Source organism: Sus scrofa, chromosome 3, assembly GCF_000003025.6.
Source record: "Sus scrofa isolate TJ Tabasco breed Duroc chromosome 3, Sscrofa11.1, whole genome shotgun sequence".
NCBI classification, from domain to species: domain Eukaryota; kingdom Metazoa; phylum Chordata; class Mammalia; order Artiodactyla; family Suidae; genus Sus; species Sus scrofa.
Window position 1 is genome coordinate 44,576,047 of NC_010445.4, and position 12,287 is coordinate 44,588,333.

General features: G+C 40.2%; 1 protein-coding gene across 9 annotated transcripts in view; it reads left to right on the forward strand.

Annotated features, from left to right (window-relative positions):
* ANAPC1 (anaphase promoting complex subunit 1) overlaps positions 1–12,287 on the forward strand; it is a 121,075-nt gene that overhangs the window by 92,086 nt on the left and 16,702 nt on the right. For all 9 annotated transcript variants that reach the window (XM_021087035.1, XM_021087037.1, XM_021087036.1 and 6 more), the window contains 10 exons: positions 390–480; positions 577–630; positions 1,556–1,749; positions 2,505–2,591; positions 5,243–5,360; positions 6,287–6,364; positions 6,665–6,732; positions 8,194–8,332; positions 10,113–10,199; positions 11,116–11,211. In XM_021087035.1, coding sequence (XP_020942694.1) covers positions 390–480; positions 577–630; positions 1,556–1,749; positions 2,505–2,591; positions 5,243–5,360; positions 6,287–6,364; positions 6,665–6,732; positions 8,194–8,332; positions 10,113–10,199; positions 11,116–11,211 — 1,012 coding nt within the window. The remainder of the gene's footprint in view (positions 1–389; positions 481–576; positions 631–1,555; positions 1,750–2,504; positions 2,592–5,242; positions 5,361–6,286; positions 6,365–6,664; positions 6,733–8,193; positions 8,333–10,112; positions 10,200–11,115; positions 11,212–12,287) is intronic.

The following is a 12,287-nucleotide window of genomic DNA, read 5'->3' on the forward strand; positions in this document are numbered from 1 at the left end:
CCATTGTTTATCTGATGTTCACAAGTTTGATTTTTTAGCTTTCTAAAGTGTAGAGTTTATATCCTCAAAAAACAATGCTGGAGATTTTAATTTGTGTTAAATTGCTCTTTTATCCTTCCTGTTTAAAAAAAATGGCAGTGATTGTTAGAAATTATATTTTGCTGCATATGAAACAGTGCAGGCAAGAGGCACACTCTCACAGCCAAATAGATGATGCTTCTGCTGAAGAACAGTAGACAGAAATGTGTTGATTGAGCAGAGGCACAATTGAGCGTTCCCAGAAGGATAGAGAACAGGAATATTTATTATTTTTACCCCCAAATAATAGTAATAATAAATTTTAAAGCAAAACAGGGACAATATTTAAATTTCTTGTGGTCTGTTTCCAGGCAAGCGCATGTCTACATAATTGCAGGAGCTTGTTTGTCTCTGGGTTTTCGATTCGCTGGCTCAGAAAACTTATCGGCATTTAACTGTTTGGTAAGAAATATCTTCATTTACTCTGTTCTATTTTATTTTTTACAGAGCCTTAGTATGCTTCTTTTAACCTTAAATTTTTTTCTTTTGTTTTTCCAGCATAAATTTGCAAAAGATTTTATGACTTATTTGTCTGCACCTAATGCTTCTGTAGTAAGTCTTTTTATGATGATTCTCCTTGGGAATAAAATTAAACTTGAAGAAAACTCACTGATAATTCAATCACTTCTGTGTTGCCTTACTCCATTCTCAGTACTGAATGCTGGTAATTGCTTTTTGAAAAGATTAGTTCTTAGTCAAAATGCAATTGCTTTTGAGGATTACTGCTCTGATGATAGTAAGACTGCAGATTTATTTCCTGGCCCCAAAAAAAAAAAACCCAACCCCACACAGATTTAGTCAACATTATTTATAATATTAGAAAATTGGAAACATAAAAAGTCCTAAAGGTAATCAAAAAATGAACTATGGTATATTTACATTGTTGTATAGAGGAGCTATATCAAAATCAGGTTCTGTAAGAATTTTTTGAGTGGAGATTGCTTATAATAGATTCGAAAGCTTAAAAATATTGTAGTAATATCTGTTTCATTAAAAAAAGAAAAAAGATATTGGAAAAGATATGGAGAAAAAAGAAAGCCAGATGTGTATAGCTGTTAGTATTCCAAGTGATTCTTATTTCCTTTTTGATGCTTTCTCTTCTGAATTTTTGACACTGAACTTAAATTCCATCATCTGGGAAAATATTTGTTTTTTCAGGTTTTTAAAAGTTGTAAACATTTGTAGTCTAATGATGGCCGATTGAGTTTTGATAAAAGAAAATGCAGGGCTTCCCCCTGGGGCGCAATGGGATCAGAAGCATCTCTGCAGTGCTGGACCGCAGGTTTGATCCCTAGCCTGGCACGGTGGGTTAACCATCCGGTCGGTATTAGACTGCAGCTGCAGCTCGGATCTGATCTCTGGCCTGGGACCTCACTATGCCTAGTGGTGGCCAAAAAAATTAAAAAAAAAAAAAAAAAAAAAGAAAGAAAGAAAATGTTGCACCAGGGTTGTAGTATGTTACCTTTCTCGTCTCTAGACAGGTCCTTACAATCTGGAGACTTGCCTCAGTGCGGTGCTGCTGTCTCTGGCCATGGTGATGGCTGGCTCGGGGAACTTGAAGGTTTTGCAGCTTTGTCGCTTCTTGCACATGAAAACAGGTGGTGAAATGAACTATGGTTTCCATTTAGCCCATCACATGGCCCTTGGACTTCTGTTTTTGGGAGGAGGAAGGTAAATGAATGTGTGTGTGTGTGTGTGTGTGTGTGTGTGTGTGTGTGTGTGTGTATTTTTTTTTCCCCTCTCAGTGAAAAGGATCTCATGAGCAAGATGTCTAAGAGCGACTTATGCTGCAGGTGCAGCCAAAAATAAAACTGAAGAAGTTGTTTCCAGTTTTAAGTATCTGGGGTTTAGGATTGCATTCATGGTGCTCACTACTACACTCTTTTAGTTTAAAACTTTTCTTACTAATTCAAGTTTTGAATTTAACATTTGTTAAATGGGGAGTTTCCATTGTGGCTCAGAACCGAATCTGTCTAGGAACCATAAGATTGCGGGTTCGATTCCCTGGCCTTGCTCGGTGGGTTAAGGATCTGGCGTTGCCGTGAGCTGTGGTGTAGGTCGCAGACGCAGCTAGGATCTGGTGTTGCTGTGGCTGTGGTGTAGGCTGGTGGCTGTATCTCTGATTGGACTCCTAGCCTGGGAACCTCCATATGCCATGGGTTAGGCCCTAAAAAGAAAAAAGACAAAAAAAAATATATCATTTGTTAATGAGATGTTGCTTCTGCTTTAAATGGTAGATGATGTTGACATGGCTTAAGAACTAACTGTAAAGTAAAATGTTCACAGTGTTGACACACTTGTATTGATCGAGGTGTTAGTCTCAGCAGTGTGCCTTGCCACAACACCCCAATTTCCTGATTCTCAAGAATGCCGTGAAGGTTCACACTGTAGGTTGATGAATGTGTCCCTCCTGGTTTGTTTTGCAGGTACTCTTTGAGCACATCGAACTCTTCCATCGCTGCTCTCCTCTGTGCCCTCTACCCGCACTTCCCAGCTCACAGCACAGACAACCGGTGAGTCTGGTGATTTTCTCAAGTTCTCTGAGGAAATAGTTTGAGTGTATTTTGGTTCCATAAACTCATTTCCAGATTAGCTTTATTCTGTTGTTGAACTTAGTTATCTTCCTGGGTAAATCTTTTGAAAAGCTTCTCTCTCAGAATATTAAGCCAGAACAGAACTTTGGGCATCTGATGGATGGATGATCAGCCTTCCACCATTCTCCAGTCAGTAGGACAGGTTCCCTTTAGGGAAGAGCTCATCGTGCAAAAAGATAGCAACTAAAAGAAGCTGTATGTGTCTTGGCAACTTGTTTAATTCCAAGAGAGGAATTTGTCTGATTTAGTGGCAGTGTCTGTATGAATTCTGCTTTTTCCCTCTTTTACATGAATGCTGAGAACTTTTGTATAAATGACAAAGAGGGGAGTGAAGAGGGAAGTGCAGCAAAGCATCATGCAGTTTAGAGGTGGCAGCGAGCTGCAGACCCTCAGACAGTCTGAAGAAGCAGTCTGATGATGCCATAGCTCTGCGTATAAGCGCACAAAGAACCACCAACACTTCAGTTTCTCTAGAAGTTTCAGGCAAAGCCAATCTCTGTTGTTTGTGGAAGAAGGGAAGCAAATGTCTCCTTGTATCCCAGTGATATCTTGCTATCACCAGTGAGCTCAGCTGAGCCCCTGTCCCCCACAACTTGTCCTCTCTGTCCAGAGAAGGATCAGGAGAGGGAGCACTCATTGTAGTGATTAAGCCATCATTTAAAGCTATTATCCAGTGTACCACCAGTAATGAAGGAGAGAAAAATGTTTTACAAAGGTAGTAGTAGTGGTAGGTGGTACATAGGAATAGTCTTGTTAAATTAATGTAACTTTCGGCAAAGTGGTCTCTCACTGGTCAGTTTAGGGAAGATTGTTTTGAGTTATTGAAGTCGCTGTGGTATAGAGAACATGGGAGAGCCTCTTTCACATGTTGCTGGTCAAAGTATCAGCTGTTTTAAAACAATTTGGTGATAAGCACCAAGAACATTATATGTATCAGTTTTTTTTTTTTAGCCTTGATTGATTTTATTTCTGATAGATTTAGGGGGTGGGTAAATTTGGGTGAGAAGAGGGGAGGGTATTGATATAACTAAAATTATGTGTGATACAACTAAATTAAATTACTTACTTTGCCAACTTACTACACTAAAAAGCTTTCTGTGGGCAAGCTTCAAGTCTGAGGCTAGCAGTTGTGTGGCTCAGTGGCTCAGTCAAGTGGCTCCTTGATTTCATACAGAAATGAATAAACTGTAATTTCCCTTTATTAGTCCTTTGAATCAGCCCTTCAGTAGCTGCCACCGTTCCTGGGTCTGCAAAGTCCACCCTGGTCTTCCCAAGTGCTGATAACCAAATATTTCTACTTCCTCTTCCTCTGGACACTTGAACCCCTTATATTCTGGAGGCCACATGACAAGTGGCCACATTTGAAGTCTTGCTTTATCCTTATTAATGGGATCTTAAAAATGTAAAACATCTTTATGTGTTTAAAATCTAAAATAGAAATTTTAAAGTTTAAAAAAAAATTTTGAGGGAGTTCCTGTTTTGGCTCAGTGGGTTACGAACTTGGCTAGTATACATGAGGATGCAGGTTCCATCCCTGGCCTTGCTCAGTGGGTTAAGGATCCAGCATTGCCGTGAGCTGTGGTATAGGTCAAAGACACAGCTCAGATCCCTCATTGCTGTGGCTGTGGCGTAGGCTGGCGGCTGCAGCTCTGATTTGACCCCTAGCCTGAAAACTTCCATATGCCACAGGTGTGGCCCTAAAAAGGCGAAAAAGAAAATTTTTTTTTGAAAACTCAGAAAAGCACACAGGCAGCAAGAAAATACCTCACCCATTAATTTTTGGTGTACTGTGTTCTGGGTGTTTATGAATGTATTTGTGTTCAGGGATGTTTGTGTAGAAATGCTTTGCCATCTAAGGAGAACTGTTACCCTTTCTTTTCCCTCCTCCCTACCAGCCCTTTAAAAAAAAAAAAAAAAAAAAAAAGACCTGGAAGTAAACCCCTTAGGAGGTGAAAGAGATGCCTGTGTTGAACAGAAAAAGATATTTGAAAACTGATGTTATAAGTGATCACTTCATAACTAAACATGTTCATGCTTAGATAATTTTTACTTCCCTCTAAAACTTCTTAACTGAAAACTCAAGTAAAGAATGCTTGAATCAAGGCTCTCATGTCCAGACTTTTTTTTTTTTTTTTTTTTTTTTTTTTTTTGTCTTTTTGCCATTTCTTGGGCTGCTCCCGCGGCATATGGAATTTCCCAGGCTAGGGGTCTAATCGGAGCTGTAGCTGCCAGCCTACGCCAGAGCCACAGCAACTTGGGATCCGAGCCGCGTCTGCGACCTACACCACAGATCACGGCAACGCCGGATCCTTAACCCACTGAGCAAGGGCAGGGATCGAACCCGCAACCTCATGGTTCCTAGTCAGATTCGTTAACCACTGCGCCACGACGGGAATTCCCCAGACTTTTTTAAAGAGAATTTCTCCTTTACGTTTTAGTTGAATCACATCATCTTCCTTTAGGAGATGGCCTGGGAAGCTGCCACTCTGGCTCTGACTTGGTTCTGCTTGTAGGCCACAGCAGACAGAAGAGCCCATGCCTGTTACCACCTGTCTGTGTTCTGTGAACAGGTACCATCTCCAGGCTCTCCGGCACCTGTATGTGCTAGCTGCGGAACCGAGGCTTCTGGTGCCTGTGGATGTGGATACAAACACGCCATGCTACGCCCTGTTAGAAGTGACCTATAAGGTAACACTCCCCTCCCATTTGTAACCTTATTGCCACTCTCCCATCTTTGCAAGTCAAAATATCTTGAAAGTGTTGTTTTAAAAGGTGGCAATAGTGAGTTGAACTCTGATAAAAGTTGACACTTCCGAAGTTCTTGTATACCCTGCCAGGCCATTCAGGCTCCTTTGTCTTCTCTAGGTGTGGTATTTTAGAGATTGTCAGCAGCTCTTTTGTCTTTAGAGTGTGTAGTTTGAAAATGCCCCTGTTTACATAGCTGGTAGTAGTTTCTAAAAAATGAATTGAGTTATAATGATTCTTAGATTTTTTTAGCAGTGCTTTTAAAACCCAAGGTTGTGTACGTGATGAGCGATCTTTGATTTAGATCCACAGATAGATTGTAAGTCATATATCCTTCCTTTGTGAAATTGTTGGGGACCTTTGGTGTATTGAAGCTCTGCTAGGCTCTGGGGTACCAAGCTGAAATGACATTGTCGTTTTCCTTATGAAGCTTCTGTCCTTTGGGGAGTCAGGCATGGATGCAGTAAGAGTAGCGTGTGATAATTGGAGGTTTGTGTGGGATGCAGGGGGTGCAGAAAGTGTTCCCATCAAGCCATCATAAGGGGGCCTTCACACTAGACCTGGTGTCTGGGCTGAGGTGTGCCGGCTGAGCCAGGCACATTCCCATGTTCTCAGCAGAGAAGACACGTGGGCAGAGATCCAGAGGCCTCAGTACTGCTGGCTGGTGCAGGGCTTGGAGTGTAGATGGTGGTGCCTGCTCTGCCCAGGATTGTAGATGGGAGCCCTTTCAGACTTGAGAGTCGGAGGACTTTATGCCGTTTGACAGTCTGTCTACAAACTGCAGGGAGTTGGAAGTGTAGAGCCATGTCTTTTTTTGTACTTTCCCTGACTATGCAGTGAACTGTGGCTGTTCTTTTACATTTGTAAAGGGCACTCAGTGGTATGAACAAACCAAAGAAGAATTGATGGCTCCCACCCTTCTTCCAGAACTTCACCTTTTAAAGCAGGTGAGTAGGATGTGTTTTAGGGGGATTTATCCGGGGTTACATTCAGCCAGAGTAGTGTAGCATTAAAGATAGGAAAGCTGCAGCAGGAGGAGCAGAGGTCTTTGCCGGGAGCTCTTCACTGATGGTAGATGGCTGGAGAATGTGATTTGCACACATGTTCCTCTGGAAACGGAGCTTGTTAACCTCTCCATGTCTCTTTCCAGCCCAGTTATTTTTATTTCCTCTAAGAAGCATGGGTTTCATTTTGTCAAACTAGCACTTTCCCAGAATTGGATTGACTGATTATATTTATCTTGGCAGATTAAAGTTAAAGGTCCACGATACTGGGAACTGCTCATAGATTTGAGCAAGGGAACACAACACTTGAAGTAAGTATGTTGAATTTCTTAGGTGTGTCTGTGAAGGGAATAGTAATGTACGGGAAGGTTTGAATTATATTTATTTATTTATTTATTTAATTTTTTTTTTTTTTTTTGGTCTTTTTTTTTGCCATTTCTTGGGCTGCTCCCGGCATATGGAGGTTCCCAGGCTAGGGGTCGAATCGAAGCTGCAGCCACCAGCCTACGCCAGAGCCACAGCAATGCAGGATCCGAGCTACGTCTGCAACCTACACCACAGCTCATGGCAACGCCGGATCCTTAACCCACTGAGCAAGGCCAGGGATCGAACCCACAACTTCATGGTTCCTAATCGGATTCGTTAACCACTGCGCCACGACGGGAACTCCAAAGGAAGGTTTAAATTATAGGTAATTTTCTAGAATGCTCCTTCTCATCCTTTAATCTCACCCCGGACAATATGTAGAGTATATATTAAATAAAGTGGTCTGTGTCTTGAAACAGAAAATTAAATTTTAAATTTAGAAATCAAACCCTAAATATTTATATTAATTCACTGAGAAACTTGAAGTGACTTATATTTAGACAGTAATCGAATTGTCTTTTTTTTTTTTTTTTTTTTTTTTTTTTTTTTTTTTTTTTTATTTTTATTTTTTAGCTGTGCCTGTGGCATGTGGAAGTTCCTGGGCCAGAGATTGAACCCATGCCACAACAGTGACCTGAGCCACAGCATTGACAACATCAGGTCTTTAAGCCACTGAACCACATGGGAACTCCTGAAATTGTCTTTTGGAGCAATAATGAAAGATTTAGTTTAAGAAAATAGGCTGATTTATATGTCCACAAAGGGAACTTTTAACAGTTGGTGTTTGTCAGACCACATCTTCTGTTGCACCTTTTTATCTTTCTTTTGTTAGATTGTTCTCATAAAACTAAGATTATGGTAGATTGCTTTTGCATAATCATATGCAAGTAATTACTTTGATGAGCAGAGAGTGTTAATAATTTCATACCTCACTTACTGTGTAAATTAAGTATGTTTCCAGAAAATTTAACAAGCTTGTAACAGTTTTTATAGTATAGTCCTCATTCCTCTTTCTCCCAAACTATCTATATAATAGCTGTTTTCTATATTATTCTATCTTAAGATTTGCAGCAGCATTTTCTGTTTGGCTCTAAACCAATCAATAGATATTTATAGGGAATATGAAAAAGTGTTGGATAAAATACTTCCTTTGAAGTTCGCACTGGAGCAGATAGTCAGAATGCCTCCTTATTGAAGAGGTTCCATGAATCTAGACAGCAGAAAAAAACAGCTTTATTACGATTTTCTTGTAGGGCATGATTTAGTTTAGACATGGTAAATGGAAACTTTTAGTGGAAAGTTGTTAAGACCTCATCTCCTGTGAACATAGAATTGGGAAACACTTCATTTCCAGCCAACAGCTGCCAGTAATACCTCATGTAAAATCAATTCTCTTTTTCTGTCAGGTCAATTCTTGCCAAGGATGGAGTTTTATATGTTAAGCTCAGAGCAGGTCAGCTCTCCTACAAGGAAGATCCAATGGGATGGCAAAGTTTGTTGGCCCAGACTGTGGCTAACAGAAACTCTGAAGCTCGGGCTTTCAAGGTATCATTGATGGGTAAAAGCTGAATGATATTCTCACAAGAAAAAAATGTCTTTATAACTATGGATGCTGATGGATGTTAACCAGACTTCTTATGGTTGTCATTTTGCAGTATATACAAATCATTATGTTGTACACCTGCAACTAATAAAATGTTGTTTGTTGCTTATACCTCAATTAAAAAAAAAAATTGAACCATGAGAGGGAATAGGTTCCAATCCCACTAGTCCATGCAAAGCATGTACCTCAGTGAGGACATTTATGGTACCATTTAGGTAGATCTGCTCTCTCTGATCACTGCAGATTTTAAGGACTGAATGACCTTGGGCCTGTTGGCTGTTTTATGTGACAGCGTTATAAAATATGGGCTATCTGCCAGGACTCTTAAGGATGATTTACATTTAGTGACAGGGACAGTCAGACTACATCTTAACACACAAAAAAATTAGCTTAATAATCATAAACTTATTAATCCTCATATCTATCAAGATTTACTTAACTCATGGCAAAATTTAAAAAAGATTTTTGCAAGGTAGCACTTAGTTCTCATGACTGAGTCTTTGTAATTGTTTCCAGTGAATAACTAGATGTAGTTGACATCAGTGAATTTTGTCAGTATTCAATAGGGTCTCTGCGAAATACTTTTGAAGGATTTTTGGACAGTTTATCTTGGATTAGCACTCTTGCTTTTATATAAATTAGAGCGCATCTCAAAGACTCTCATCCAGTTTTTAAAGAAAATAAGTTTAGATTCAAGTTTGAATGGGGGGAAGTATGTAAAAATTAAAAGACATCGCAATTTCCTGCCTGCTGGGAGTTCAGAATTAAAATGTAAACCTCAGTGGAAAATAGTAATAGCTTTATATTCTGTTTCCAGTCTTGAACCTTGAGTGATATTCCTCCCCACTCTTTTTTCCAGTTTTAAAAATTGTGGTAAAATACATGAAACATAAAATTAACTGGCTTAATTCTTTTAAGGGTGTAGTTCACTGGTGTTAAATCATTCATGTTGTGCTGCCATCACCACCGTCTGTCTCCATAACTCTTTTCATCAGTCTTTCCCATTAGTACATACTGACCCCCTGGCAACCACCATGCTGATTTCTCTATGACTGTGATGACTCTAATGACTTTAAGACTGCATTTGTCTTTTTGTGAATGGCTTATTAAGGTGATAATATTTTTTCCTTATCTTTTGAGTAAAATTCTAGTTTCTAGTTTGCCTTTCATTTCGTTAAGCTGGGAGGGGGCCTTTTTTGAATTAGTTGTATTAAGAAACACCTGTTTTCATCTGCATTTTGATAAATCAGTAGCTCATGGTAACTTGTGCAAAAAGTTTCTTAAAGCTTCTCAGCAGAATGGGTTGATGAAACTAGCAAGTTTTATAACCTTGGGTTGTATGGGAACATTGGGTGAAAAAAATAAGGTAGATTTTTTACAGTTGCATGTATTATAACTTGTAGTAGGAAAAAGAATCTTTACTATCTCAGAGTTCCTGTCGTGGCACAGTGGAAATGAATCCGACTAGGAACCACGGGGTTGCGGGTTTGATCCCTGGCCTTGCTCAGTGGGTTAAGGATCCGTTGTTACCCTGAGCTGTGGTGTAGGTTGCAGATGTGGCTTGGATCCCGCATTGCTGTGGCTGTGGTGTAGGCCGGCAGCTCTAGCTCTGATTCGACCCCTAGTTTGGGAACCTCCATGTGCTGTGGGAGTGGCCCTAAAAAGCGAAAAACAAACACACTTTATTATCTCACTTAGACTTGTTGTTTGTTTATTTTTTAGCCTGAAACAATTTCAGCATTCACTTCTGATCCAGCACTTCTTTCATTTGCCGAATATTTCTGCAAACCAACTGTGAACATGCGGCAGGTATATATTATATGGTTTGCTCAGTTCTAGGACTAGAGTTTGTTTTTTTCTATCTGTGGACACCAAAAGAATCTTTAATATCCATATTTGTCTTTGATTTGATGACATGCCTCAGGCACATCATTTCAGATGGCTAGGACTGGATATAGGAATTAAACATACCCTGTTGCCTGCATGTGTGTGTGGCCTTGGGAGAAATTTCCAACCTCTTTGAGATGTAGTTTCCTTATTTCTGAAAGTGGGATTATAATAGAACCTACCTTACATTGTTATCTTGAGAATTAAGTGAAATAACCTTCCTGCCTTATTTATTGAATCTTCACTTTGTATCAGGCACTCTGCTCAGTGTTCTTTGTAATTTTTTCATTTCATTCTGACTCCGAGGGTAGGAACTTTATTGTTCCAGTTTTACAGACGAGGATACTGCCTCTTAGAGATGGCACACGCCCAAGATCACACAGCCAGTAAGAGCTGGGGCCTGTGCTCAAGGCCTCAGGTCTCTGGTGAAAGCCTGTGCCTGCCTTAACCCCAGCAGTGCTTGGCCAGGCTACCTCTCCCACCTGTTCTACTGCATCTTTGCGGATTCTGGGTGTCCTTTCTGAATCCTTTTCTTGCCAGCCCAACCCAAGGCATATGGCTGTGTTGTCCTGTCTGCTGATTTTGCTGGCTTGGTTCATTCCTTTCCCCCACAGCACTTATATCCTTAACTGTTCATTGGGACTTAATTTTGATTTTTTTTTAAATTGATGTTTAGTATTACATGCACTATGATTTTTTAAAGACTTAGCTATTTTACCCTTTTATATCATTCACTACAGAACTTAAGAATGGGCCATAATAGTTACTATACAGTTGTTTTTTAATTGATTTTGGAATATACATTAAGGTGCTACAAAAAGATTTTGACTTTCCACAGAAACAGGAAATTCTGGATCTCTTTTCTTCAATTCTCTATGAATGTGTGACTCAGGAGACCCCAGAGATGTTGCCTGCATACATAGCCATGGATCAGGTATGGCTCAAAAAACCTATTCCAGTTCTGATGAGATTTATCCTGTATTTCAAGTAACATACCGGTCAATGAGTTAGGGTTCCTTACGTGTCCATTTATTTAGTTTCTTATTTCTTGGTTTCAAAAATGAAATTCCTGGGGTTCCCATCGTGGCTCAGTGGGTTAAAAACATGATTAGTATCCATGAAGTTGTGGGTTTGATCCCTAGCCTCACTGTGCTGTAGGCTGGCAGCTGCAACTCTGATTCAACCTGTATGTAGTCTGGGAACTTCCATATGCTGCAGGTGTAGCTCTAAAAATAAAAAGGGAATTCCTATCAAAGTTGAAAGTGCTTTAGTTACCAAATGCGTAGAGTTTATGCTGACAGGAGTGCACCTTGGTGGGCTGTCTGACTCCAAGGGTTTCTACACTCCCCTTGTGGCCTTTTCCTCTGACTGGTCCCTCCCTTTCTCCCCGAGCTCCTTATGTGAGCTCTTACCTCCCCCTCAGCAAAGCCTCTTCATGGCAAAGATTATGCGTATGAGCAGTTAAGTGAAGAAACAGTGCCCTGGCGATGGCGGTGGTGTGCACTCACACCTGCATGGTTAAGCTTGCGGAAGTCACGGCATCAGTATATAGGGACTTAGGGAGCTGGAGTTCATTTTAAAATTCTTTTGTGTTAATGCTATTTTAAAAGAGCCTGAAAAGGGGTAATGCAGAAGAAAATGCATAGCGGCTTTCCTAAAGAATGGGACTCACTTGTTCACTTTAGGTTATTACTTCTGGCTTTTTAATGATATTTTCATATTTTTCAGACTCAAATTTGCAGTTAAACTAAGCCAGTAGTTTTCTAACTTGGCTAAAATTTATCTGGGATATTTTAACAATACAGATCCACGAGTCCCATTTCCATAATGACTGAATTAGAATTTCTATGAAGACTTTGCTTTGCCCTGGGACCCAGTGCACATGAAAGTCTGTGTGCGCCTTTTAAGAATGGGGTCTCTGTTTCCCCCAGTCCTATGGAGCTCCAGTGCACAAGCCCCACTGGCCTTCAAGGCCAGATGCTCTGGGGGCTCTTTCTCTCAGTGCCAGAT